Source organism: Myodes glareolus, chromosome 6, assembly GCF_982192425.1.
Source record: "Myodes glareolus chromosome 6, mMyoGla1.1, whole genome shotgun sequence".
Lineage (NCBI taxonomy): Eukaryota > Metazoa > Chordata > Mammalia > Rodentia > Cricetidae > Myodes > Myodes glareolus.
Window position 1 is genome coordinate 28789284 of NC_142031.1, and position 26577 is coordinate 28815860.

The 26577-nt window shown below is 49.3% G+C and overlaps 3 protein-coding genes and 1 long non-coding RNA gene across 5 annotated transcripts; 1 reads left to right on the plus strand and 3 right to left on the minus strand.

Moving 5' to 3' along the window:
- Positions 1–859: 859 nt before the first annotated feature.
- Positions 860–2207, minus strand: Mrpl53 (mitochondrial ribosomal protein L53). Its single transcript, XM_048416554.2, has 3 exons — positions 1620–2207; positions 1375–1487; positions 860–1300 (listed from the first exon to the last, which is right to left on the minus strand). The coding sequence occupies exons 1-3, from the start codon at positions 1709–1711 to the stop codon at positions 1149–1151; spliced, it is 357 nt and encodes a 118-aa protein (XP_048272511.2). The 5' UTR covers positions 1712–2207; the 3' UTR covers positions 860–1148.
- Positions 2208–2358: 151 nt separating this feature from the next.
- On the minus strand, positions 2359–9561 carry Ccdc142 (coiled-coil domain containing 142). Of its 2 annotated transcripts, none has more exons than XM_048416552.3 (9): positions 8464–9561; positions 8083–8208; positions 7857–8006; positions 7291–7421; positions 7104–7217; positions 3641–3755; positions 3191–3368; positions 2874–3073; positions 2359–2733 (listed from the first exon to the last, which is right to left on the minus strand). In XM_048416552.3, the coding sequence occupies exons 1-9, from the start codon at positions 9416–9418 to the stop codon at positions 2477–2479; spliced, it is 2226 nt and encodes a 741-aa protein (XP_048272509.3). In that variant the 5' UTR covers positions 9419–9561; the 3' UTR covers positions 2359–2476. The 2 variants fall into 2 exon arrangements, with proteins under 2 accessions (XP_048272509.3, XP_048272510.3); XM_048416553.3 differs by having other exon boundaries at positions 8083–8169; positions 8464–9560.
- A 13451-nt stretch (positions 9562–23012) lies between these two features.
- On the minus strand, positions 23013–24719 carry Lbx2 (ladybird homeobox 2). Its single transcript, XM_048416632.2, has 2 exons — positions 24524–24719; positions 23013–23587 (listed from the first exon to the last, which is right to left on the minus strand). The coding sequence occupies exons 1-2, from the start codon at positions 24717–24719 to the stop codon at positions 23199–23201; spliced, it is 585 nt and encodes a 194-aa protein (XP_048272589.1). The 3' UTR covers positions 23013–23198.
- Positions 23533–26188, plus strand: LOC146894174 (uncharacterized). Its single transcript, XR_015002273.2, has 2 exons — positions 23533–23873; positions 24579–26188. It is a non-coding gene; the product is annotated as an uncharacterized LOC146894174 (long non-coding RNA).
- The last annotated feature ends 389 nt before the right edge of the window (positions 26189–26577 follow it).

Consider the following 26577-nt stretch of genomic DNA (forward strand, 5'->3'; position numbering starts at 1 on the left):
TTAATCCTCTAAAAGGATTTCATGGTCACATCAATGTTTGTTGGACTAAAAACTACTTCAGGTGCTCTGAGAAATAAGCCATTACGTACCTGAAGGATAAGATTAAGTAGCAGCAAAAATGATTAGGGAAAATGGCACCAGGAAGGAGAATGCCAAGTGGTACAGGAGAATGAGTGAGACCTCCTGAGTAGCTGGGATGGTCTGAGCCACCAGGTGGGGCTGACCCCACTTTAAGGAAAAATGTTGCTGGCATATGGAGGAAATTGGGAGCAGGTAACCATAGAAGTTGGGGTTAAAACTAGACAGAAATGTAGGGCTTAAGTCCAGAGCAGTTTAAATTATGACAGAATGGGTGGTTCTATGGACTGAACAGGAATGGCTCCCATAGATCCATGTGGCCTTTTTGGAGGAGCGTGTCATCATCTCCTCCTACTGCCTACGGATGAAGAGGTAGAACTCTCAAGTCCTTCTACAGCACCATGTCTGCCTGTGTGCCACCACTGATTCCTACCAAGACAATAATGAACCTCTGAAACAGTAAGCCAGCCCCAATTAAATGGTTTTCCTTTATAAAAGTTGTCATGGTTCCGGTGTCTCGTCACAGCAATAGAAACCCTGACTAATACAGACTCCTTATGAGAGTAAACAAAAACTACTAAAAACAGAGAAAACTACTAAGAGTAGACAAAACTGCCAAGGACGATGATGCCTGATATGCGGTGAAGCACACCTATAATTCCAGCACTCAGGAGTCTGAGGCAGGAGAATCCACCTTGGGCTACATACCAAGTCTCAGGTTAGCTCATGACAAGAGCCTGTCTCGAAAACCAACCAAGCAAACAACCTGCGCAAAATAACATTCATTTGGCAATAAATATTTAATTAAGCAGTACTTGGGTGACAGATGACGCCAAGTTCAAATATGGTTAAGCAGTGAGGGAAGAGAAAGAAAAATTCAAATTTGTTCTGACCCTCCATCACCTAATCTTATCTTGCCCCCAAAGCACTGTTAAGTGTCAGGGTTCCTTGCACACTGTCAGTCTGTTTCCTGACGTCCATGGAGCCTTTTGAGTGATTAAGTCCTGCTCTTCTTAGACAACACTCTCTAATTCCAAGTTAACATTTGGTCGTTGTCCTCGTCTGCAATGTCAGCGCTGGGTACCAGTAACTGAACCCGGCTTGTCTGTGCTGGGTGCGGATGCTGCCGCTGCGTTCCTGGCCCGAATGTGGGAGGCGAAGGCAGTGAACATTTCCTGAGCAGTGAGGTGGGCGCTGCGCATAATCAGCCGATGTCCGTCTCCTGGGGAAGATGCAAACCCATGAGTCAGGGACCCGGAGTCCGCCGTCGCCCGCCCGAGTCCCAGCCAGACCTACCGAATACCACGTCCACGCAGGGCTCGGAGCCGTCGTGCCTCACGTCGGCGATCACCGAGCAGTTGAGGTTTGTGGCGCGGACTTTCTCGCTGCTCACCGCCTGGAGAAAGGTCCTGCGGCGGGAGGACCCCGTGAGCGCGCTCGGGGAAGAAGGGGCGTGCGCGAGGCAGGGAGCGCGGGTCTGAGAGGCCTCGGAACTCGGGCAGAGGGTCGGGGGACGCCTCCCACCTCCCCAGAACCCGTACCTTGTCGATTCCACGTTCTTCTCAAACGGGCAGAACTGAACTCGAATCAGCTTGACCGGCCGCAGTCCCAGCCGAGCTAAAGCCGCCGCCATGGTTACCTCTCCCCCGGAAGTAGTGCTGGGGAATCACTTTATTGGAAGGGGCCACTTCCGGCGGCCTCCGCGGGACCTGTAGTGGCTGCCCTCCCGGGCCGCCCAGGAACCCAGGGTGGGCGGTCCGCTAATACTTCAGCCGTTAGTCTTACCCTGTGCGACACACAGCGTGAATGTGCAAAAACCCCGTTTGCACGAAAACACTTCGTCTCCTGCAGCTTTGCCAGTTCAGCATCCTGCCTGCTAGATCTAGGTCAACACCATCCTAAATCCTGGCTGCTTCCAATGAGGGATAACCACAGCAGGGATTGTCCACCCCACCAGGAAGTAAACCCCACCTGGTAATTGAACAGTTTAAATATTGTCAAGATCCTACAGCCTAATGACTAAAAATAGAAACAGGGAAGGCTTAAGACAAGTTCTCCACGTGTAGAAATGCTTGCACCATCTGTGTTTCCCCTTGAATTAATTAACTTTAGCTTTGTTGCTGGGATTCAAGAGAAAGCATGTAGATTGCTTCTGTCTCTTGCGAGCCAACCCTGTAAATCTAGCTATTTCTAGCTCTTGTCTTCATTGTCACGGACTTTCAGATTTCCGGCTGTAGTTTGCCCATTACTCTGGATTCCAGGTATTAGGATGATCTTGGATTCAATTCCAGACTGTGTAGTTTATATACGTGTCCTCCCAAGATCCCGGCTTTAAGCCTCTCTAACACACAGTTCCTCGACTGGGGCTTAACTGCCCACGATTTGGAACCTAGGCAACCTAGGGCTCAGGGCTTGTTCCCAGGCAGGAAAGAAAGGATAGGTGCCACCGAGGGTGCGGATGCAGCCTTAGGGCAAGCCAGGCCTGCTGGTTTCCAGCCAGGTAAGCCTCAGGACTGGGCCCTCCTCCTCCTAGGGTGCTTAGCAGGTGCATGTTCTGTGCTGGGGAGACTCCAGGCCGTAGAGGGGGCGCCAAGTTCTCCAGGCTGTTGAGGCTGCTGGTGGGCAGTTCAGTGGTCTGGACTTCATTACAAAAACCTGGGAAGGCAGACGTGGAAGGCAGGTTGGTGGGTGATGCTAATGCCGAGTCAATAGTGTGATGGGGGTGTGGTCTCTTAAAACAGTGATGGGGGGACTTGGGAAAACCTGGAATTGGGGAGGGGTAATGAATGACTCACAGCAACAGGACGGCCTTCTGTGGCCTGGATTCTTGGGCAGTGGCTGCTGCAGTAGACATAGCAGGGCCCCATCTAGCCGCTGGAAGATGCTGAGTGAGAGCAGAGTCTGACGAAGCTCCCGGGATAGGTCCCACTGCTCCTGTTCCAGGACCTCCCTGACCACTCCGAAGTCTTGCCTGAGCTGCAGCGCCCCCTGCAGACTAGATGTCCAGGTACAATGTGGCCACCCCGCGCGCCTCCCCAGACTGCTCTGCCCCAGTGTTCTCCGTTTTCCCTGTTGACATTCTCCCTCTGCCACGACCATCTTTTCTTCCCACCTGAACCGGATCCCATGGGTGAGGATGTGGTCAAGCCAGGCACCCAGTATAGCTGTCAGTGCCTGGCTGAGGGCGGGGACTTGGGCTTCGGGTGGCAATCCCCGCAGTCCTTGCAACACAGGCTCCAGCACAGCGCAGACCACCATCCCTGCATACTCACTAGGAGCACTGGGATGTTCTGGAGGGCGAGAAGAGAAAGGACAGATTGTGACACTCTAGAAATCCAGTGGGCACCAGAGAGGGAAGGGCACAAGGATGGTGACAGTGGTGTTGAGTCACCATTCATGCTGGGAACCGTTGGAAGGAGAAGGTGGACCTGGGGAGTTACCAAGACAGTGGGCTGGGGTTTCTGTGTGTCTCTCTCAGTCGGTAGGACTTGCTAGCCTAGCATGTGTGAAGTCCTGGGTTTCTTGCCCAGCACCACAGAGAAAAAAACAGAAGAAAAATTACCAGGGCACAGTCGAAGCCTCCAGTATCGACCCCTTGGCATGTGGATCTTGAAGCCCTGTGTGGCTTGTTTATGGCATTCTTGGAAAAAGAGACTCAGCGACTCTTCAGGCAGGAGCTGTGGGGGGGGGGGAAGGAAAGTAGGAAGAGTCCGTGGGTTACACTGATGAGATGGTGCTTCTCCCTTCTGAGGCCTCAATGTGGGGTCTGTAAAACCCCGAATCCATGCATCACTGTGGGAGCCTGGGCATTTTCTAAGGAGAAATGTCACAACTTTAACTGAAGTTTCCATGAAGTCTGGACCCGAACTGTGCACAATATGTAGGATTATCAGTTCTTAGTAGTCAAAGGCACATGACAAGTCAGGCATGTTGGGTTATGTGCCTGTGTGGAATATTCCTTCACACTGTGTGAATATATGCCACTGAGATTGTTTAATAAAGAAGCTGACTGGTGGGGCTGGAGAGATGGCTCAGTGGTTAAGAGCATTGCCTGCTCTTCCAAAGGTTCTGAGTTCAATTCTCAGCAACCACCTGGTGACTCACAACCATCTCTAATGAGGTCTGGTGCCCTCTTCTGGCCTGCACACATACATACAGACAGAATATTGTATACATAATAAATAAATAAATAAATATTTATTTATTTATTTTCCATGTAGCCCAGGCTGGCCTCAAACTAACAACTCTGCTTCAGCCTCCTCTGTACCAGGACTAAATGTGTACATTAGCACACCTGGCCTTGCCTCCAATGATTTAATACTAACTTGCTTACTTCGCCAATTCCCACACTCCTTTTCTGACACACATAAGCCCACAAACATACAGAAGAGGAAGATACACACACACACACACAGAGAGAGAGAGAGAGAGAGAGAGAGAGAGAGAGAGAGAGAGAGAGAGAGGGAGGGAGGGAGGGAGAGAGAAAGATCAAGCATTTATATCACCAGAGCAAGCATATCAGCTGTCAGCTTTGGTTCCCCAAGAAGACTCTATGGGGAACCTGCTCTTGCTACTCTGAGGCTGCCTGCTACTCCGGCTGAGAACTGTCCTGCTACTCAAGAGGCTGCCCAGCCACCGGTTAAGCCTCGGGTACTTTATGAAACACTCTACAGTGTTCACACCTGCCATGGTTCTCCTTTAGGTTCCCCAAACACCACTGTCAGGCCCTATTCATGATGCCCGTACTCTGGGCGACAACAGTAACCATGAAAGAAACGCCAAATAGTTGCTGGGCTGTCTGGGATTCAGAACTGAAGTGGGAGCTCACAGAGTAAGATGCTTGGCGAGCAGAAAAGCAGAGCAAAGGAGCTGAGAGTCAGGGACTCAACAGTCACACAGGAGAAAATGAAAAGAACCTCATAGTCTACATTTTCCACAGTAGGAAGCAATAGTGTGCAAAATGGGACAGAATTAAGATAGGATAGCTTTATCAATAAATACCGAAGGAAATCACGCACAGTAAGAGGGGCTGATAACATAGTTTGGTGACACGGAGCTTACCTAGCACACATGAGGTTCAGGAATGATTCAGAGCGAGGGGGAAACAACCACAGATGGAAGGTGGAATTGTTCTCATTAGAGGTCTTAAAAAATAATACTTTACTTTTTAACCTCCCTCTCCCCCACCTCTCTCTCTGCGCGCATGCATGCATGTGCATGTGTGTGCACGCGCGCGTGTGTGTGCACATGTGAGTGTGTGTATATGTGTGCTTACATATGGAGAGGACAACTTGCAGACACTGGTTCTCTCTCTTCCCCACATGGGCCCTGGAGATCAATTCAGGTTGTCAGAACCATCTTGCTGCTTCCCCCCACCTTTCCCGCTCATAATTGGAATCAAAGAAAGTCTTGCTACATGATCAGTCAATGCTTTACTGTTTAGCTACAGCCCCTGTTTACATCTTTCTTTTTTGTACTGTAGACCAGGCTGGCCTCAGACTCAGAGATCTGCCTGTCTCTGCCTCCCAAGTGCTGGGAGTAAGGCTTTCACCACCCATCGCCTGGCTACATTTCACTTTTTAAACTGTAGACATGTACTACTTCAATAAAACTATAAATTAAGCCAGGTGTGATGGTATACACCTTTAAACTCAGCATTTAAGAAGCAGAGGCAGGAAAATTACTCTGAATTTTAGGCTAGCCTTATCTACGTATTGAGTTACAGACCAGCCAGAATGACATAGTGAGACCCTGTCTCAACAAAACAAAATAAGCAAGCAAACACACACATTAAACCTAAAGAGGGAAGGACCTTGAATTGAACATTCAATGTAATTATGAAATACCACTTTTTGCAGTCACTAATGAAATAAGTCTAAGCAATAATGTCAGTGGCTTTCACTATTAGCAGGTGGGTGTGAATCATAACTGACCATGAGCTGATTACTGTGACAACCATATTTGAAAATTTTCCATAGTAAAGACTAAAGCAGAACAAGAAACCAAAAAAGAAAAAGTGAATTTAGTGGATACTCCAAGGAGATTGCAAGGTACAGATTCTACTCTGCTCATTCCCTAGTTGGGGCACACACTGCTACTATCAGAGGCTCTGCTCTCACCCACACCTGTGCTCTCACCCGCACCTGTGCTCTTACCTGCACCTGTGCTCTCACCCGCACCTGTGCTCTCACCTGCACCTGAGCTCTCACCTACATCTATCTGTGCTCTCACCCACACCTGTGCTCTCACTCGCACCTGTGCTCTCACCCACACCTATGCTCTCACCCGCACCTGTGCTCTCACCTACATCTACCTGTGCTCTCACCCGCACCTGTGCTCTGACCCACACCTATGCTCTCACCCGCACCTGTGCTCTCACCTACATCTACCTGTGCTCTCACCCGCACCTGTGCTCTCACCGACATCTATCTGTGCTCTCACCCGCACCTGTGTTCTCACCCACACCTGTGTTCTCACCTACATCTATCTGTGCTCTTACCCGCACCTGTGCTCTCACTGACATCTATCTGTGCTCTCACCCACACCTGTGCTTTCACCCGCACCTGTGCTCTCTCCCACACCTGTGCTCTCACCTACATCTATCCGTGCTCTCACCCGCACCTGTGTTCTCACCCACACCTGTGTTCTCAGCTACATCTATCTGTGCTCTCACCCGCACCTGTGCTCTTACCTGCACCTGTGCTCTCACCTACATCTATCTGTGCTCTCACCCGCACCTGTGCTCTCACCCACACCTGTGCTCTCATCTACATCTATCTGTGCTCTCACCCGCACCTGTGCTCTTACCTGCACCTGTGCTCTCACCTACATCTATCTGTGCTCTCACCCACACCTGTGCTCTCACCCGCACCTGTGCTCTCACCTACCCTGTGCTCTCACCCGCACCTGTGCTCTCACCCGCACCTGTGCTCTCACCCGCACCTGTGCTCTCACCTACCCTGTGCTCTCACCCACACCTGTGCTCTCACCCACACCTGTGCTCTCATCTGCATCTATGTTTTTACCTGCATCTTTGCAGTTAGCTTCTGGATCTCCAGGCCCAGCTGCTGCTCCACCTCCAGGGTTAAGGTTGCCTCTGAGGCCAGGCTGGACAGATCTTCCACTGCACGCAATAGAGGCTTTCGGAGGAAACAGGGAGTGAGGGCTCAGTTCAGGGCAGGCTGCTCCCTTCCCTGCTCCCTGGCTACTCACAGGCAAATCCTTTTGGATCAGGAGCAGGAAGGAACCAGGGGCCCAGACTGCCAGGTGATGCTGAGCTCTGTCCAAGAACCAGATCAAGGTTGTCTGCAGGGTACAGAGCCCCAGAGCGACAGGTGCAGGACCTGGAGGGGAAGAGCAGAGTATCCTAGGGTCTGTGGGCTACCTTCATGAGGTCTTCAGAACAGAGGGAAGGAAAAAGGTATCAACTGTGCTCTCACCCCGTGCTCTCACCCACACCTGTGCTCTCACCTACATCTATCCGGTCTCTCACCCGCACCTGTGCGCTCACCCGCACCTGTGCTCTCACCCACACCTGTGCTCTCACCCACACCTGTGCTCTCACCTACAGCTATCCGTGCTCTTACCTGCACCTGTGCTCTCACCTACATCTATCCGTCCTCTCACCCGCACCTGTGCTCTCACCCGCACCTGTGCTCTCACCCGCACCTGTGCTCTCACCCGCACCTGTGCTCTCACCTACAGCTATCCGTGCTCTTACCTGTACCTGTGCTCTTACCCGCACAGGTGCCTCCTACCCCATTCCACATCTGTCTCACCTGGAGGCAGACACAGGCTAAGTTCTGACTTAGGCTCTCGAAGGGTGTCCAAGAGTGGAGGAAAAAGCTGCTGCAACAGCTCAGCAGTCTGAGATGGTGAAACAGGACCTCTTTGACCCGCCAGGGATGATCCCAAGGCCTGGCAGAACCCTGGAATGACAGAATATAGCCTGAAAGCGGGAGCAAACTGACTCTTGGGCCACCCCCAGTATCCCTCTCTCCTTACCTTGGTCCCAGGTCCAGACAAGAGACTGATGGTGCAGGCTGCGACACAAGGACAACAGCTCCTTCTCACACTCCGGAGGCAGGGATGCTGATGGGAGAGATGGTGAGGGCCAGGAACAAAGCCTCCCTATTTACGGGCCTCTACCACTCAAACCAGGGGTGCAAAGGCAGGCACAGTGGCTCTCGGCCCGTGGGAAGCAAAGTGACCTGGGAAATCTTAATCTATAAACTCAGGGAAGTTCATTCTAAAGGACCTGCTCTTGCTGACAGGCTAGAGATGAGTGAGCCGATTAAGGGAAACGGGGGGGGGGGGGGGGGGGAGAGAGAGAGAGAGACCCTCACCACAACCCCCCCCCCCCGACAGCTTGGGTTTCTCACTCACCTTGACACAGTGCCTGACTCAGCTGTTGGGCCACAGCTCTGGGATCCCCCCAGGGTCCCACGCTTAGTTCCAGACTCTGAGCACAGGCTGCCCACAGCAAGGTCCAATACTGGCTCCACAGGGCTCCAGGCCCTCCGAGCCTCAGTCCACTGCTGTCGGTGCTAGCCACGCCCCCTATTAGACCGAGCAGTCCTGGCAGCAGCTCTCGTTCCTCGTCGCACTGCCGACGGAGTTGGTCTTGTAAACTCGATCCGCCAAGGGCCTCAGCCAGTCTGTGTGCCACCTGACAACCCCGCTCAGCAGCCAGGAGATGGAGCACACGGGTCGCGGGGAATGGGCGCGCGGCTCCAGGAACGCAGCTCACGACTTGTCTCTGTAGCTTGTGGTAGAAGGGAAGGACCAGCAACAGTTCGGCTAGCTGGGACGTCAGGCCCAGGTTGGCGGGTGCCCGGCCTAGGGCGCGAAGCTGCATTTCGATGGCAGCATCCAGGCGCTGGGCTGCTAACCCGACGGGGCGAGCCAGGAGAAGCGTCTCGGTGGAGCCCGGGAGGCCGAGGCGCAGAGCCGCCCGACGCGAAGGGTACAGCTGCAGGTCGCCGTGCAGCTGCTGCAGGGAGAGGGCACTAGCCGACGGGCTGGAGCGGAGCAGTCGCACGACCGCCTGCAGGTGGCGGGCGCAGTCCCGGGCCCGCAGGAGCTGCTCCCGCTCGCGGTGCAGACGGAGCAACGTGACCCGGAGCCGCTGCAGAGCGAAGGGCATCGGGCCGCTGGCCGATGAGGGCTCCCACGGCTGTCTGTCGGAGTCCCGGCGCGGGACGCCCCCGGTAGCGAGCAGCCCAGGACCTCCGCGAATCCCTTCGCCCAGCTCATTCCCAGCGCCCACGGGATGCGCCCACGACGGGGGTACGTTAGAGAGAGGAGGCAGAAGGCCACCGGATCGGGGTGTCCAGGCCATGGCACGGCGGGTCCCAAACGAACCTAACGCCCGACACCTTCCCGCATCCCGCGGCGCTCCACACCCGCGGGCGCCTGGACTCACCAGCTTGCAGTCGAAAGTTTCGTGGTCTCACTCGCTCTCCGTAGCCACGGCGTCTGCCCGTAATAAAGATGGTTGTCAGCACACTCTTTCCCGGCCCCTAGCGGACACCAAATTCTAACCAGACTTTCACTTTCCTCTCACGGTTTGACGGGAGGGGGCGCTGATGCCAAACGTTGTAAGGCAAGTCAAGTTAGGTGAGTGGTGTGACCTGACAGTAAGAAGCTCAGGAGAGGCCCCTTAAATTTACCAGGGTCTGGACATTTTCAGTAGAATTTTAGGCTTCGGGTGGAGATTGGAGGACTCTGGCCTCTCCATCTTGGCCTCCCTAACGTCGTATCACCTTCCTTTCCGAAAGACTGTTCCCTGTGGTCTGGTTGCCATCTGGGGGTCCTGTGGTTCCCGATTTAGCAAGGAATTTCGATACTACAAAAAAAGGGGAAGGAGAGACCCCAGTTTCCTTTTGCCGGATCATCTTCATGTTTGTTTGTAGGTCTGTGGTTGTTGTGTTCTCTCCTCTTTGAGTCTCCCCTTGTATGTTCCTGGCTACCCTGGAGCTTGCCATGTAGATCAGGCTGATCTCTAACTCACAATTGGCTGCCTGCCTCTGCCTCCACTGCTGAAATTGTGTGTGTGTGTGTGTGTGTGTGTGTGTGTGTGTGTGTGTGTGTGTGTGTGAGAGAGAGAGAGAGAGAGAGAGAGAGAGAGAGAGAGAGAGAGAGAGAAAGAGAGAGACCATGGCCAGCTTCCTTTATGTTTTCTTTCAGTTAGCTTTGGGTTTGGGGAACCAGCAGGTTCAGGGCCTGCACATCTTAAGCAGATAGACAGTGAGGGACCCTCAGGCTGCTGCTGATGTAATGCACACAGCAGGCAAAATTGAGCATTTGAGGGTCTCACGGTTGAGAGCTAGGCAATGGTGACGAGTGCCTTGGAAAGATACGTGAACAAAGGACAATTTGAGCAAAGACGCTAAAGCAGGGAGAAGAGACTATCACTACATCCCACCACTCAGGTGGCTGAGACAGAAGGATTGTCGTGAGGTAGTAAACACCTGGCCTGCATAATTTCGTGCTAGCCTGAACTACAGTATGAGACACAGTCTCTGAGAGTTGCTTGAAAAGCTTCAAAGGTTTAGATTTCCTAAAGCATATGGTACAGTTACTGAGGGAGAGACAAAGGCATCAAATACGGGGGCATTGGCAAGCTAAATTTCCAGTTGCTTTCCTGGTCATTTCCTGATTTATTTCTAGAATTTCAGTTAAATCCTTAGGCTAAGGATACAGTTCTACACAGAAAATTGGCCACAGCCTCAGGGTCATGAGCCCCCACCCTTCACACATAAAGTCAACAAGTCTAAAATTTGACTAATTGGGCTGGAGAGATGGCTCCGAGGTAGAGAGTATTGACTGTTCTTCCAGAGGTCCTGAGTTCAATTCCCGACAACCACATGGTGGCTCACAACCATCTGTAATGATATCTGGTGCCCTCTTCTGGCCTGTAGACATACATGCAGGCAGAATACTCTATACATAATAAATAAATAAATCTTTTTTTAAAAAAAAAGAAAAAAATTAATTGAAACTGAAGAGATGCCTCCCCTCATGCAGAAGAGTCCTGTTTAATTCCCAGCACCCACATCAGATGGCTTGAAACAAGCTGCAACTCCAGTTTCTGGCGAATCTGATGTCTCTGGTCTCTGGAGGCACCTGCACATATCGTACATGCCCCCTCATACAGATACATATAATTAAAAAGTAAAATAAAAAAATTTAAAAGTTAGTTATCTTTTATTCGGTTGGGTTTTTTTTTTTGGCCCATAACACAAACCTGTTTGCTTAATAAAAAATCTTGACAATCCTTTTATAAACCTTTTATCTCTAATGTTCAATAGAAAGGCGTTTGCTTGTTTGTTTTTTGAGAGGACTGGCGAGATGACTCGGGCAATAAGGGCACTTGCTTCCAAGACTGACAACCTAAGTTTGATCCATGGAACCCACATGGTAGAAGGATAAAATCTCTCTCTCTCTCTTTCTTTCTCTCTCTCTCTCTCTCTCTCTCTCTCTCTCTCTCTCTCGCACACACACACACACACACACACACACCAATAATACTGAATAAAATAAAAACTCTTCTATTCAGTGAACTAGCTGTATCTAATGGAGGTGCCAGTCACATCTAACAGTTTGTCACATATGAGATGTATAAACAGGGAGTACAGTGGCATGATAAAAGGTGTGATAGAGACAGCTTCCCTGATAATGTGACATTTAAGTCAAGATCGAAAAGGAACAAGAGAGCCAACCCATTGGCCTGGGAAAAAACATCCCAGGTAGAGAACGTTAGATGTGCAAAGCCACAGACGGTGTGTTGTAGAAACTTCAAAGGTGTTAGACTGTCTCAAGGAAAGCTCTGGGCAGTGTTGAAATATACTAGGCTTCCTTCAGAGTGGGCTACCACCACCAAGGAGTCAGTAGGTAAGAGAAACCTTAATAAACAGGAAAAGAAGATGAGCCCTAAGTATTCCAAGAAAGGCCTAATAGTCAACTGAAAAAAATTTGAGATTAAACACAAAAGAGCCTTTGGGACAAGGGATACTAAAATTACACTTTGCAACTAACCACTAAGCAGACAGACTGAAAACAAATGAGAAAAGGTGGAGGGCTAAAGAGGTGGGAAAGTAGTTAGTTATTCAGAGCCCAAGGTCTGTGGAAGAGGGTCAAGGAAAAACAAGCAGAAAGCTTAGATTCTGTGACAGCCATAAATCAGATTAATGAGAGTAGGCAAGGCTCCAGAAAGCCAAGGTCCAAATCACCAAGTAGAGAAAGCTCAAAGGGAGTTAGAGAGAAGAGAGACTCCAGGAAGAAAGCAGAAATCCACTGTTCTAAGTGGAGGGACAGGGAACATTCTGAGAGGCAATGCCCTAACACTCCTCTTTTCAGTGAGAACTAAAACACATTAACACATGTCTTTCTCATCTAAAATTGCAATTACAGAGATAATATGCAGAGATTTTTTTTTGGCTCCTTATGTGCTTTCTTTTCTGCCATTTCCTGTTTGCAAGGTCCTATTCCCTAACACCAAGGTCATTTTGATAATATGTCAAGGCTCTTGCTAGAATGTAAAGTATTTTTTTCTAACCAGAAGAAGAAAGAAATGTTGTCAAAATTGGGCTAGAGAGATGGCTGTTCTTCCAGAGGTCTTGAGTTCAATTCCCAGCCTCCACATGGTGGCTCACTGCTGTCTGTAGTGACATCTGCTGTCCTCTTCCAGCCTGCAAGCATAACATTGTATGCATTGTAATAAATCTTTTGGTTGTTGTTTTTGTTTGTTTGTTTTGTTTTTCGAAACAGGGTTTCTCTGTTGCTTTGGAACCTGTCCTGGAACTAGCTCTTGTAGACTAGGCTGGCCTCGAACTCATAGAGATTTACCTGCCTCTGCCTCTCGAGTGCTGGGATTAGAGGCATGCGCCACCAATACCTGGCTAGTAAATAAATCTTTAAAAAAAAAAAAGCAACAAAGGATGTGTGCAGCAGGGTGGTGGTGGCCACACCTTTAATCCCAGCACTAGGGAGGCAGAGGTGGGTCTCTGTGAGCTGGAGGCCAGCCTGATCCCTGTCCCGAAAAATCCAAAACCAAAACCAACCAAACAAACGAAAAGTATGTGAACAGGTAGTCTTAATTTGTTACAAGGTGCCACATATGTTCTTTGGATTTGACATTTCAGAGGCATGAAATAAGAAAGAAACAGTAAGTGGGTATGAGAGAACTGTTGAGAATAATCTAAATATAAGGTTATGTTTTTGTTAAAAGGGTAAAAAAGAAAAGGGAATATCTTGGATAAGGGTGGATTTTTTTATGATAAAAAAGATTTTGTTCTAAGAATGAAAAATAAGCTATGGAGTCAAATAATGAAAGCCTAAAGCCAAGTCACAAGGAATTCAAATAAATCATACAAAGATGAAATTTAAGAATGATCTATATGTTGGATGATTAAAGTCTATTACTCTTTCTAAGATTGGCCTGGAGAGGTGGCTCAGCTGTTAAGGGCACTTGCTACCCTAATAGGGGATATGGGTTTGATTCCCAGCACCCACATGGTTGCTTACGACAGGGGATCAGAAGCCCTTGTCTGACCTCCGCAGACATGAAGCATGCTTATCGTGGACCTATATATATGCAAGTAAAACACTTAAACACATAAAGTAAATTTAATAAATCTTTTGAACCCCCAAAATTATACTGTAGTTGGAATTTTCTTTGGGCCACCAACAAGCTCCCAAATAAAGACACAGAGACTTGTTATTGATTATGAATGTTCAATCTTAGTTTAGGCTTGTCCCACTAGCTCTTTTAACTTAATTTAACCTATCTTTATTCATCTACGTTTTGCCTCGGGGCTTTTTATCTTCATTCTGTGTGTCCTGCTTTCCTGCTTCCTGTCTGGCTGGCCCTGGCATCTCTCTTGTGTCTTTTGTCTTTCTTCCCCCAGCCTAAACTCCTCCTCTTGCTTATGCTCCTTGCCGAGAAGTCCTACCTAGACCTCCTTCCTCGCTGTTGGCCATTCAGCTTTTTATTAGATTAATCAGGTGCCTTGGGCAGGCAAGTTAAGCAGCAACATATCTTTATATAGTTAAACAAATGCAACATATCTTTACATAGTTAAACAAATTCAACACATCTTTACATAGTTAAACAAATTCAACACATCTTTACATAGTTAAACAAATATTCTGCAACATTATACTGATCAACTTGTGATAGTATTTCCAAAAAATGGCTTAAAAGAACAAAAATGTGGGGCTGGAGAGATAGTTCAGAGGTTAAGAATGCCTCTGGTGCTCTTCCAGAGGCAATTCCCAGTCAACTACATGGTGGCTGACAGCCATCTGTAATGATATCTGGTGCCCTCTTCTAGTGTGCAGGCAGAACATTGTGTATATAGTAAATAAATAAATCTTAAAAAATGAATGTCTAATCCAGGTAATTATTTATATTTTTGCTGGGTTAGACTTTAACCATGTGGGGAAACCAAGTCACAGCAAAACCAAGATTTATGTAAAACTGTTTGGGTTGTTTAAAATTGTCTAAGCTTTACCTAACTGTGACACAGAGTTAAAATGACAAGGCTGTCCTTCAGCAAACCTTGGGAGCCTACACCGACGAGGGGAAGAGAGTCAAAGAAGACGTGTAGTATCTTGGCCTTTGACCTCCAAGGTCAACTAGGACCCAGAGGACAATGAGACCCTCTGATAAGTCCCTTGTCCTTTTGATTGAAGAGGCCGTGAAATCTTCAGAGGTCAGACTGTAGCCAGAGTAATCTGACAAGAAGGAAAGACACAGGAGACCTCAGGTTGTGAGGTCCAATACTAAGGCTATAATTGTGCGAGGGGCTACACCATTGCTATCCAACAATGTGTGAGATGTGTAACTTTATCGAGGGAGTCCTGGAAACTGACCAGATTCTTTAGACCTTCCCTGGACCCTTTAAGCAGTAGGGATGCTCTGAGTTGCCTTTGGCCAAGGTGAACTGCATGGAAAACAGAGACAAGATGATCTCCCTGGAGGAGGATCAGACCAACTGAGTCACCTAAAAAGGGCACTCCGACCTGTTGAGCTGCCTGCAGGGTGTGCGGTGTGCTCCAGATGTCCAGCTTGCCTGCAGGCTGTGCGGTGTGCTCCAGATGTGCAGCTTGCCTGCAGGCTGTGCGGTGTGCTCCAGATGCCCAGCTTTCATGAGCTGTCACCATACTGAGGCGGGGCTTCGTGAAGCAGTTGTCTTTGAGTCACCGCTGCTCCTGTAAGTAATCCCAGTAAAACTCATTGGTTCATCATGTTGTACTCTGGCAGTATCTTCGCCTTGGTCTACTTTGGGATCCCAACCTGAAATGAGTAACATTTGTTTGCGTCTCCCCAGGATTAGGATAATATAACTGTAGTGGTTTGAAAGAAAATGACTCCCAAAGGGAGTGGCACTATTAGGAGGTGTGGCCTTGTTGGAGGAAGGTTGTCACTGGGGGAGTGGCTTTGAGGTCTTTTTCTCAAGCTTTACACAGCGTGACAGTCAACTGGACTTCCTGTTGCCCCTGAGTCAAGATGTAGCACTCTCAGCTCCAGCATCACGTCTGCCTGTATGCCGCCATGCTCCCGGCCATGATCACAATGGACTGAACCTCCATTAAATGTTTTCCTTATAAGAGTTGCCGTGGTCATGGTGTCTCTGCGCAGCAATAGTAAACCCTAACCAAGACCGTATTTCTACCCCCAATGCCCTCCACCCAGTCTATACCATTCAAGGTTACTTCTGAGGGTTTCCTATCCTTGCCCTCTTTCTGTTTTTGTTATTTGAGACAGGGTCACTATGTAGTCTTAGCTGGCCTGGAACTCACAATGTAGACTAGATGGGTCTCCAACTCAGAAATCAGTCTGTGTGATGGAATTAAAAGTGTGTGCCACCATGCCCAGCTTTCCTTCCTCTCTTGTTCTCTTGTATTCTCCATATTTCCTTTTCTTTTTGCCTGTCACCTGCTCTCCCTTTTCCAGGAAGCCCATCTATTTGAGAAATTGGCAGCAGAGAAGGAGTGCATGCAATAGAAAGTCAAGAAGAAATGGCGCAAGAAGGTGGCTCTAGAGTGTATGTGTTGGGGCGCCAAAAGGACTTTGGGATGGTGGTCCAGAAGGGAACAGGTGGGGCTCAGTGTAGCCCACAGTAGGGCTTCTTGGCAGGTGGACTCAAAGGGTTCTGGAGGCTATCAGAGCAGAGGCAGGAATCCCACTGTGTGCTTGGTTGGGACTTGCTTCTTCCTTACTGTGGGGCCTCTGGCTAGTGGTTCTATTTTCTGCTTTCTCACCCAGTGGGTGAGAACAGTGGGACTGGAGAGATGGTTCGGCAGTTAGGGACTCTTGTTGCTCAGTGCCAGAGTTCAGATCCCAGAACTCACACAACAAATCAGGTGTCTGGAAGGCTATCTGCAATGTCAGTGCTGAGGGATCTGACGCCTTCTCTGGCCACTGTACCCCAAAGTATGCATACCCATTCATATGTGTACATACACACACATGAGTAAGATAACTCTTCTAAAACGTTATTACAGCTATCTATCTATCTATCTATCTATCTATCTATCTGTCTGTCTGTCTGTCTGTCTGTGTGTGCGTGTGTGTGTGTGTGTGTGTGTGCGTGTGTGTGCATGTCATAGCATGTGTAGGAAGGTCGAAGAACAACTTGCAGGAATCAATTTCCCCTTCCACCACATGGATCCTGGGGAGGTGATCAGGCTTCACAGTGAGTGCCTTTACCCATTGAGCCATTTTACTGCCCCACAATAAATGTTTAAAATGATGGTATGGAGAGACAGCCTAGTAGTTAAGAGCAATTACTGCTTTTGCAGAGGACGCTGGTTCAATTCCCAGCACCCACAAAACAGCTCACAGCCATTTGTAACTCCAATTCCAGAGGATACAGCGCCATATTCTGGTCTCTGCAAGCACTGCACTCATGTGCACATACCCACACACAGACACGTACATGTAATTAGAAGTAAAATAAATCTTGGGGCCAAGTGAGTGGTTCATGCCTTTAATCCCAGAACTTGGAAGGCAGAGGTATGCCACACATAGTGAGTTCTAGGACAGTCAGAGTTAGGTAGAGAAACCCTGTCTCGAAAAAAAAGTAAAAAGTATAATAAATCTTTTTAAAAATTTAAGTGAGGGGACTGAAGAAATGGCTCAGTGGTTAAGAGCATTGCCTGCTCTTCCAAAGGTCCTGAGTTCAATTCCCAGTAACCACATGATGGCTCACAACCATCTGTAATGAGGTCTGGTGCCCTCTTCTGGCCTTCAGGCATACACACAGACAGAATATTGTATACATAATAAATAAATAAATATTTTTTAAAAAATATAAGTGAGGATACCCACAAACCCTATATCATGGAGTCATAGGGAGTGGGTGAGTTAGTACATTCAGAACATGGCTCGCCAAGCTCCGTGTAAGTACATCCTCACTGCAATGCCACAAGAATGAAATCAGGCTGCAGAGATGGCTCAGTGGGTCAACACATTTGCCACCAAGCCTGAAAACCTGAGTTTGATCTCTGGAATGCATATGGCTGACTTCTGACCTCCACACATGTGTCATTTCCCCCTACATCTACACACACACGCACACACACACACCTACTCATTATATCACCCTGGCTGACCCTGAACGCACTACGTAGATCAGGCTAGAATTTAACTTTCCCTCCTGAGTGCTGAGATTAAAGGTGTGTACCACTGTACCCAGCACAATAAACAAATTTTTATTTTGTTTTGTTTTCAAGACAGGGTCTCACTATGTAGCTCTGTCCTGGAACTCACTATGTAGGCCAGGCTAACAAACTCACAGAGATCTGCTTGTCTCTGCCTCCTAAGTGCTGGGATTAAAGACATGCACCACTACACCCAGCCAAAATACTTGTTTTTAATGTTCATTTTCTTTTTCTTCTTATTTTATGTGTATAGTGTTTTTCCTGCATACAAGTCTGACACATTGCCTGTGGAGTCCAGAACAGGGCACGGAATCCCCTGGAACTGGAGTTACAGATGGTTGTGAGCCATCATGTGGGTGTTGGGAATTAAACCCAGGTTCTCTGTATGAGCAGCCAGTGCTCTTACTTACTGAACCATCTCTCCTTTGAAAAGGATGGAGAGAGAGAGAGAGAGAGAGAGAGAGAGAGAGAGAGAGAGAGATTTCCTGAGGGCATCGAAGGAAGGGTATCCTGAAGTCCTCCAAGGTTCATAGCAGGAACTATACAGAAGTTCAGGCTTTGAGACTGTAGCAGAGTCAGAGAAGTGACCATGGAGTTTTTCCTGCTTTTTAGTTCCAGAGGACTCATAGGTCGGGAGCAGGGTTTGGGGAGGGGTGTCCCAGTGATGGACAATGACTAAGACACACCCTTTGGCTTGATGGATGCTCACCCTCCCTCACCCTCCCTCATCTCAGTCTCTGCCATCTGTTCTAGATACAATTCTGTTTGCTCCTAGCCTCTGGTAACATTCCTGTCTGTCGCTGTGCGCCTCTGACCTCTCACGTGTTCAGTGATCAACTTCCCACCTCCTCCCCTGCTGAAAGATTCTTCAAGGGTTTACATTTGAGAAACCCTTCTTAGAGCTCGCCCAGAGCTAGTGGGACTAACACAGCTCTGGGCTTCTTGATTCTGGCATTGCAATTAGCTTCTCCCCACCCCCCTTCCCTCCCTCCACGCTCCTTCATTGTTGGGGATAGAGCTAGCTCTCTGCCATCAAGCGAAATTTCCAACCTCTTCCATTTGTAGTTGTTGAAACATCTCTTTTATACAGGCCTTAGACAATTTCTTTAATTATGATTTAGGACCTCACAAATACTAAAGCAGGTCGAGTCAGCAGTGATTAGCTGGGACCCTGAAGCAAGTCTCTCAGTGTTTGAGCTCAGTCCCTTCATTTGCACAAAAGAGGCAATCCCTGCCTCACAGAGTAATTAGAGAACCAAAGGAGAAACTGAGAAACTATCCACCCAGGCTGCTAACTAAACTGAGTTTTGCCCGCAGTTGTCCGGTGTCTTTGTGACTCCTAAATGGAAAGAGGTGTGTGAAGACACTGCTTTTTAAATTAACACAATGCAGAATTCCTGGATCTGTGGACCTCCATGTGTGGAGGTCAGAACCATCCACATCACCTAGGAAACTGATGGATGTAAACATGTGGGCACCAGGCCAGGAACTTCAATCAGGCTACAGAGCATTGAGCTCACAGCAATTGGTGCTCAGTAAGCCTTCTAGGTAACCACTGCTTACATTCTGAAACATACACACACAGAGAGAGTGTTGTACACATATGAGAGGGATGTGTGTTTGCACACATACACACATCATGGAGGCTAGATGTATTGTCTTCTTCTATTGCTTCTCTCTCTCTCTCTCTCTCTCTCTCTCTCTCTCTCTCTCTCTCTCTCTTTAAGGTAAAGTCTCGCTATATGGCCCTGGCTGACCGGGAACTTGATATGTAAACCAGCTTAGCCTCAAGCTCAGAGATCTGCTATCTCTGCCCCTCCCCACCCTAAGAGCTGGGAACAAAGGTATGTGACTCCATATCTAGATCATCATCTTATCTCTTCTCTTCTCTTCCCTTCCCTTCCCTTCCCTTCCCTTCCCTTCCCTTCCCTTCCCTTCCCTTCCCTTCCCTTCCCTTCCCTTCTCTTCTCTTCTCTCCTCTCCTCTCCTCTCCTCTCCTTTCCCCTTCCTTCCTTCCTTCCTTCCTTCCTTCCTTCCTTTCTTCCATCCTTCCTTTAATAAGGAGGAGCCAGACATGGGAGCTTAGGCAGAGACAGGCAGATCTCTGAGGGTTCAAGGCCAATCTGGTCTACACAGTGGGTTTCAGGCCAGCCAGGGCTACAAAGTGAGACTCCAACTCAATAAAATAAAATAAAATAAGGTAGGGAGCAATTGAGGACGACATCTGCTATTTTTCTCTGACCTCCAAACACACATGAATGCACACCGATGCATACATATACAAAAATATCCTTGCAGTCACATATACATGGAAAACAGCACACACACACACACACACACACACACACACACACACACACACACACACCAAAAAAGCCCTTACAATGTTTTCAGTAGATTTACCGTTTTGTGTTGGGCCACATTCATAACTATTCTCGCACTGACTCTTAGACACACCTTTAAATAATGTTCCCTCTTCAGGACTTCTTAGCCTCATCTGAGTCTGAGTCACTCCGACACCCTGCTCCCTGCTTGCTGTACACCAGCTACTCCTAGTGGACAGGGCTCTGCTTCGGAAGCTCAAGTGCAGAGTCATCACTAAAGGAGGTGTCCAGCCATCCTGAGTCTCCTGGAGGTGCTGGTGTATCAGTGCTAAAGCCTGGCAGTGCTGGGCAGCCCAACAGAGCAGACTGCCTGCTGGAGGAGTCTAGAAGGTAGAACATGGCGTGGCCAGAGCCAGGTTGCTGTGCTGCCTCTGTGTATGGAAGGGTGGTGCAGTTGCAAAGAATATGTTTTGAGCATGACTGGCGGATTCTTAGCTGTTTCTCAGTAGCCACAGTTTCTGGCCCATGCCATTTTCCTTCCAGTGCTAAGTTTATAAGGTTGTCAATCATATAGTCCCAGTCACTAGGAGACTCGCACGGATTCCCTTCTGTGATTGCCCCACGCTTCTCCTAGTCCAGCTGCTGCCCTCTGCAGTGGCCAAAGGTCTCTGCCAGTCTCTCTCCTACCCTATCATTCTACTCTAAGCAGCTAAGCAGCATTCTTCTGCTTGGCCTCCCTAAAGCCTTGAAGACATGTTTGTTTACAGTACAGAGCCTATTATTAATCACCTCTATAGGACTGGTACCTGGAGGAGTTGAAAGCATGTGCTTTTGCTTCATCCAGGGGACAGGGACAGGGGTGGGGGGCACAAACAGCATGTCAGAAGCGGTACTTTCTGTTCTTGCAAAGGAGGAGAGGTGCAGAGCATCAGCTCCCAGCTGATGTGGGTTCACAACTGATTATAACTCCAGTTTTAGGGGCTCCAACACCCTCTTCTGGCAGTGTGGGCACCAGGCACACACACAGAATACATACATATGTGCAATCAAAACACTTACATGCATACGATGAAAATAAATTAATCTTTTTTTCATTTTTCATTTATTTATTTTTTAGTGTTTACTTTTTTGTTGAGCTCTACATTTTTCTCTGCTCCCCTCCCTGCCCCTTCCCTCCCCTTCAACCCTCTCCCAAGGTTCCCATGCTCCTAATTTACTCAGGAGATCTTGTCTTTTTCTACTTCCCATGTAGATTAGATCTATGTAAGTCTCTCTTAGTGTCTGCATTGTTGTCTAAGTTCTCTGGGATTGTGGATTGTAGGCTGGCTTTCTTTGCTTTATGTTTAAAAACCACTTATGAGTGAGTCCATATGATAATTGTCTTTCTGGGTCTGGGTTACCTCACTCAATATGATGTTTTCTAGATTCATCCATTTGCCTGCAAATTTCAAGGTGTTGTTATTTTTTTCTGTTGTGTAGTACTCCATTGTGTAAATGTACCACATTTTCCTTATCCTGGGTGTGGTGGCATATACTCTTAATCTCAGCACTTGGGAGGCAGAAGCAGTCAGATTTCTGTGCTGAAGTCCAGCCTGGTCTACAAAGTGAGTTTCAGGACAGTCAGGGCTACACAGAGAGAAACCCTGTCTTGAAAAACAAAAACAACACAAAACAAAGGCTTGTGTCAGAAAAGCATAAAGATGAACCTCGTCTTACCACCTATGGGGTGGTGTCCTTGGTCCTTCTCAGCACCCGACCAAACGTCCACGGTCGGCTGTTCCGCTGGTTGATTCACACAAAGCACTCAGTTATCGCACGGCATCACTCCTGTGCTCCAGCCTTATTCAGCCTCCCTGGAATTTCCCATCATTGACCCTCCACCTGCAGCGGAGGCCCTAGCTGGGTGGTGGTCTCCTAAAGACTGGCAGGGTGGGCCTGTAACTCCTAGGTGCTCCCAGTCCCTCCCCAGTGCCTCTGCAGGAGGGAGATTAATAATGACCAGCAGAAGTGAATGTCAGAGATATCAGCAGTGGGGCCAGGCTGAGATGTCCTTGTGGCTGTCACAGCTACTCTGAGCGCCTCTCACCAGTCAGGTGTGCCCTGCTCCCACACCAGGACAGAGGTCCCAGAGGTAGAAGTGGGTGTGCCCTCTTTCCAGACACTGGTGTGTCACTGTGTCCCATCATAGAATTATTTCTTTATTGGGGTGTGTGTGTGTGTGTGTGTGTGTGTGTGTGTATGTTTTCCCGTGCACGCGCGCCTGCGCGCACCTGCGAGCGTGTTGAAGCTTAGGCTGACCTAGAACTCTTGATCCTCCTGCTTCCTCCTCCCAAGTGCTGGGATCACAGGTGTTCTAGGCTTGCTGTGGAGGGCTTAATGCAGGAAACCTAGTAGAACTTGATTAAGAGTAGGGAAAAGAAAGCTGGGCAGTGGTGGGATGCTCCCCGCCTTTAATCCCAGCACTCGGGGGAGGCAGGTGGATCTGAGGTCGAGTGAGCTCCAGGACAGGCTCCAAAACTACACAGAGAAACCCTGTCTCTCAAAAGAAAAAAGAGGGAAAAGAAAGGAAAGAAACCCGTTATCACATAGGGGACAACCTAAAGTTTCCTGTTGAGGTCTCCAAGTCTGCAGTCTTGGGAACAAAGGTGGCCAGAAGGGGGTAGAGGGTGGTGACCGGAAGCCACCGCTAGAGTCCTGCCCACTTCCTCTCCACCCAGTGTCTCCGGAGAGGAGAGACAGTCGGATCTCTGAAGGGTAGCTGATGCCCGAGTCCGAATCCTGACCTCAAGATTCTTTTGGAAGATGAGCAGAGCCAGGCACCTGCCTTTTAGGGTTGTTACCAGAGCTAAAAGAAGCACCACGTTTTAAAACCGCAAGGCAGCAAAACCAATTTCTCAGTGAGTAGGAGACTGCGTTGGTTTGGGCTGCGGACATCCAGGATTGAGGCACCTTGCTGCAGAGCAGCGGTTTTATTCTCAATGAGTAAAAAAAAAAAGTAGGAGTGTGAACTGAAGGACATAACAGGTCTAAGTGGGTCTCTCCCCTCCACCCGGGAACCCAGACAAGGCCCCAGCAGAGGTGAAGAGTCCGGGGTCCTGGAATCCAGGGCTGGCAGGGGCTTTTCTTTCAGTCGTCCACCTGTATCTCTTCATCTGATAAATGGGGCTCAGAATCAGGTCCTGTAGGGTCAGGGTCAGGGCTTGAAGCGCTGTCTGGCAGTGTCAGGTGGTACAGGACTCCCGGGGACAACGCGCATAGAGAGGCCACGTCGGCGCGCATCTCCTCCACATCCCGCCTGAGCTTGGCGCGACGGTTCTGGAACCAAGTGACCACTTGGGCATTGGCCAGGCCCAGTCGCGCAGCCAGTCCGTCGCGCTCTGACGGTGCCAAGTACTTCTGGAAGACGAATCGCCGCTCCAGCTCCAGCACCTGCTGTGCAGTGAACGCTGTACGCGACTTGCGGCGTCTCCGGACACCAGCGCCAGAACCCGGCGGCGCCTCTGGGGTGACTCTGCCTGCCGAGATGGGACGGAAATGTCAGTCTCCAGCTTTGGAGGAGCTGTGGTCTGGGTGAAAAAGCTAGGGTCGCAAGGCTCAAGCAGGTGTGGGGGAGGCCCAACACCATGTTCCCTTCATACCGGGTCAGGCCAGGGATTCGAAGAGCAACAGGCCTCTGGAAATGCTGGCGACAGAGAAATGAGGGTGCTCACGCAGGGGAGTGGGTGGGACTGACCAGAGGAGATCTGGTGCAGGGATCAAGGCCGTTTGGAGAAGATCCTCTGACGCCTTTTGGAGTTCCAGGTAAGGTGAGGTAGTAGGTTAGAGGCTAGATTGAGGTAGGGTGACCCACCCGGCCTGGTGGCCATATAAAGCTGTCTGTTTATACATCCTTAAAAACATCAACTCCCTTTCCAGGAGCCAAAAAGGGACACAGTGGGAGCATGGGGAGGGAAGCGGGGGCAGAGAGGTGGTTACTATGCCCAAAGCAACTGCAAGGACCTTCTTGCACAGAGCTCTCTAGAAGGTCTCCGAAGCTTTCTGCCTAGTCCTAGCCCTGCCTTGCCTTACTCATTTCTTGCCTAGAGCTCAAGCCTTTGTCTCTTCCGCGGTCTTTCTCGGTCGCAATTGTCCCGCGTACAGCGAATGCACCAGCCCAAGCGGTCCCTAGATTCTTCCCAGCCTGGAGGTACCCCGCGGCGCTGGTGGCCCCCTGGAGCAACAGCAAGGTCTAGGAATAAACTCTAGAGACTTGCGGGCCCGAGACGCAACTCCTGACACCTGGACAGAGTTGCAGGGCTGGGTAAAAATGACAGCCCAGGGTTGAACAAAACTTGTGACTAGGGACAAGAGAGAGCGAGACGGAGAGACAGATAGGGACCGAAGAGACACAGAGAGAGACAGAGGACGGAGAGAAAACTGAGTTCAAGCCCACGACCTTGTAGGCGTTGTACCTTCAGAAGGCTGCAGAGCCCGCGGGTCACGGCCCAGGAATGTTTTACTTGTCAGCTCCTCCAGCGCACATAGTGGCGACGCGGGATCAGGGCTGGCTTCGGGAAGCTGTGGCGCAGAAGGTGCTCGGGGAATCATGCTCGGGCCTAGGATGTCTGCGATGCTGAAGGGTGTCCGGCGCTGGCGTCCAGAATTCATGGCAAGCCAGGTTGTAACGATCCTGCCTCCCGCTGCTCTTGGCTCTACAACCTCCTGGGCCCCCAGTGCTCAGCTTCCGATCTGGGCCCCCTGTCTCGGACCCGCCCCCTAGAGCTGGGTGGGAGCCCCATGTCCCCTCCTTCTGTACCCGCACCTCCCTCCAAAGCCCACAGCGAGTCTGGAGTCCGTAGGTGTCCTGACAGCCTTATTTCTTCTATAGCGTGGAGAGAAGCCGGTGATTTCTCTGTGCACGTTCAAACTGGGCTTACTTTACTGGATTTTGCTTGCTGCTTGGCTCCCCACCCACGGCTCTGGCTCATAAACTCCTGGGCAATAAAATTGCTTTCCCTGGCCCTGAGGGCTGGGAATTTGCAGAGTTCTTAGAAACAGGATCAGGGCTGATTGTGTTAGGCTCCTGGACCTTAGCTGGGAACTCAGTATCCTAACTTGGCCTAATCTAACCCACCCAACCCTGGGAAAGGTCTTAAAGAGAACGCGGTGGCTGGAAATGGTTTGGCACAGTGTGGGGGTCCAGGAAAGACTTGGGAGAGCCTGGCCTAGTGGAATGACTGTCATAAAAAGATACCACAAGGAATGGGGAAGGTGAGTCTGCCTTGCTGTAGCCTAGAGGTCCCAGTAAATCAAAACACACCCAAAAAGCTTCCAGAGACCTGGACTGGCACTAAGGTTCCGGAGGTCTCCACAGAAAACCTGCTCTTCTTCCTGACTTACCAGTGGGTCTGCCTTTGTCATTTTTCTAAGCGCTCATAGTCTAGGTGTGGTGTCCCTGTGGGGTCATTCTCCAGGGAAGACTATTGAAGAGCAGACTTCACAGACCCAGCCAGACCACGAAGCAGGCCAGCAGGCCGCACTGGTAACTTAGGCACAAACTCTGAGATGTAGTCTGTTCGCTGTTGTTTGTATTCTCTGTCCTCTTCTCCCCCACGGGTATTCTCACCTGAATTAGCCCTCCATGATCAACTTGAATTGCAATAAGACAGCTCTGAAACAATGAAGCTGAGTTAGTGAGGCTGGACCGACCTGGACTCTCTTTCTACTATAGCCGCCTCGAATAGCTGAAGGTGAAACCTTATAAGCATGGAGACTCAGCTACGACCAACGGGCATGCCAATGTTCTTTTTAAATTGTTGTTGTTGTTGTTACTATTATTATTATTATTTTGAGTCAGGATCTCACTATGTAGCCCTGGCTATACTGGAGCTTACTATGTAGACTAGGCTGGTCTCAAACTTATCTGGGACTAAAGGTGTGTGCCATCACATGTTACTATAAATTTTAATTAACATATTTATGATTGAGCTAAGGTCTCATTATGTAGCCCACGCTCTCTCAAACTCAAAGCAGTCCTCCTGGTTTGATATTCTGTGGAGTGAGCCACTGTGCCAAAGCAAAACTAGTATTCTGTTTGTGTTTGTTTTGTTGAAAGATAAATAAAAAACCAGAACAGCTCCCCCCAGCGCAGGACTATTCCCCATGTCCCCCTTCCTGTAGGCCTCTCTGCATCTCCCATACTATTCAGTGCCACTGGTCTGTCCCCTAGTGCTGTGGGAGTTCCTTCAGCTCCTTCAGCCAATCGCCGCTGAGTTACCAGCCCATTGGGGCGTGGTCTCTCCCTTTAAAAAAAGCAGCGGCTGTCCTCCACTCTTTTTTTGTCTTCCGGCTCCGTTTCCGGCCCCTGGACTCCTTTCCTGTTCGCGCGGAGGGGCTGTTGTCTGGGACGGTAATCTGTAAGTTTTTTCCCCTTTGAATAAATAACCATTCTATTAATCATAATTCCAAACTGGTGTGGGATTGTCTGTGACTTACGCCTTCATCTGGCGCCCCACGTTTGGTTGTA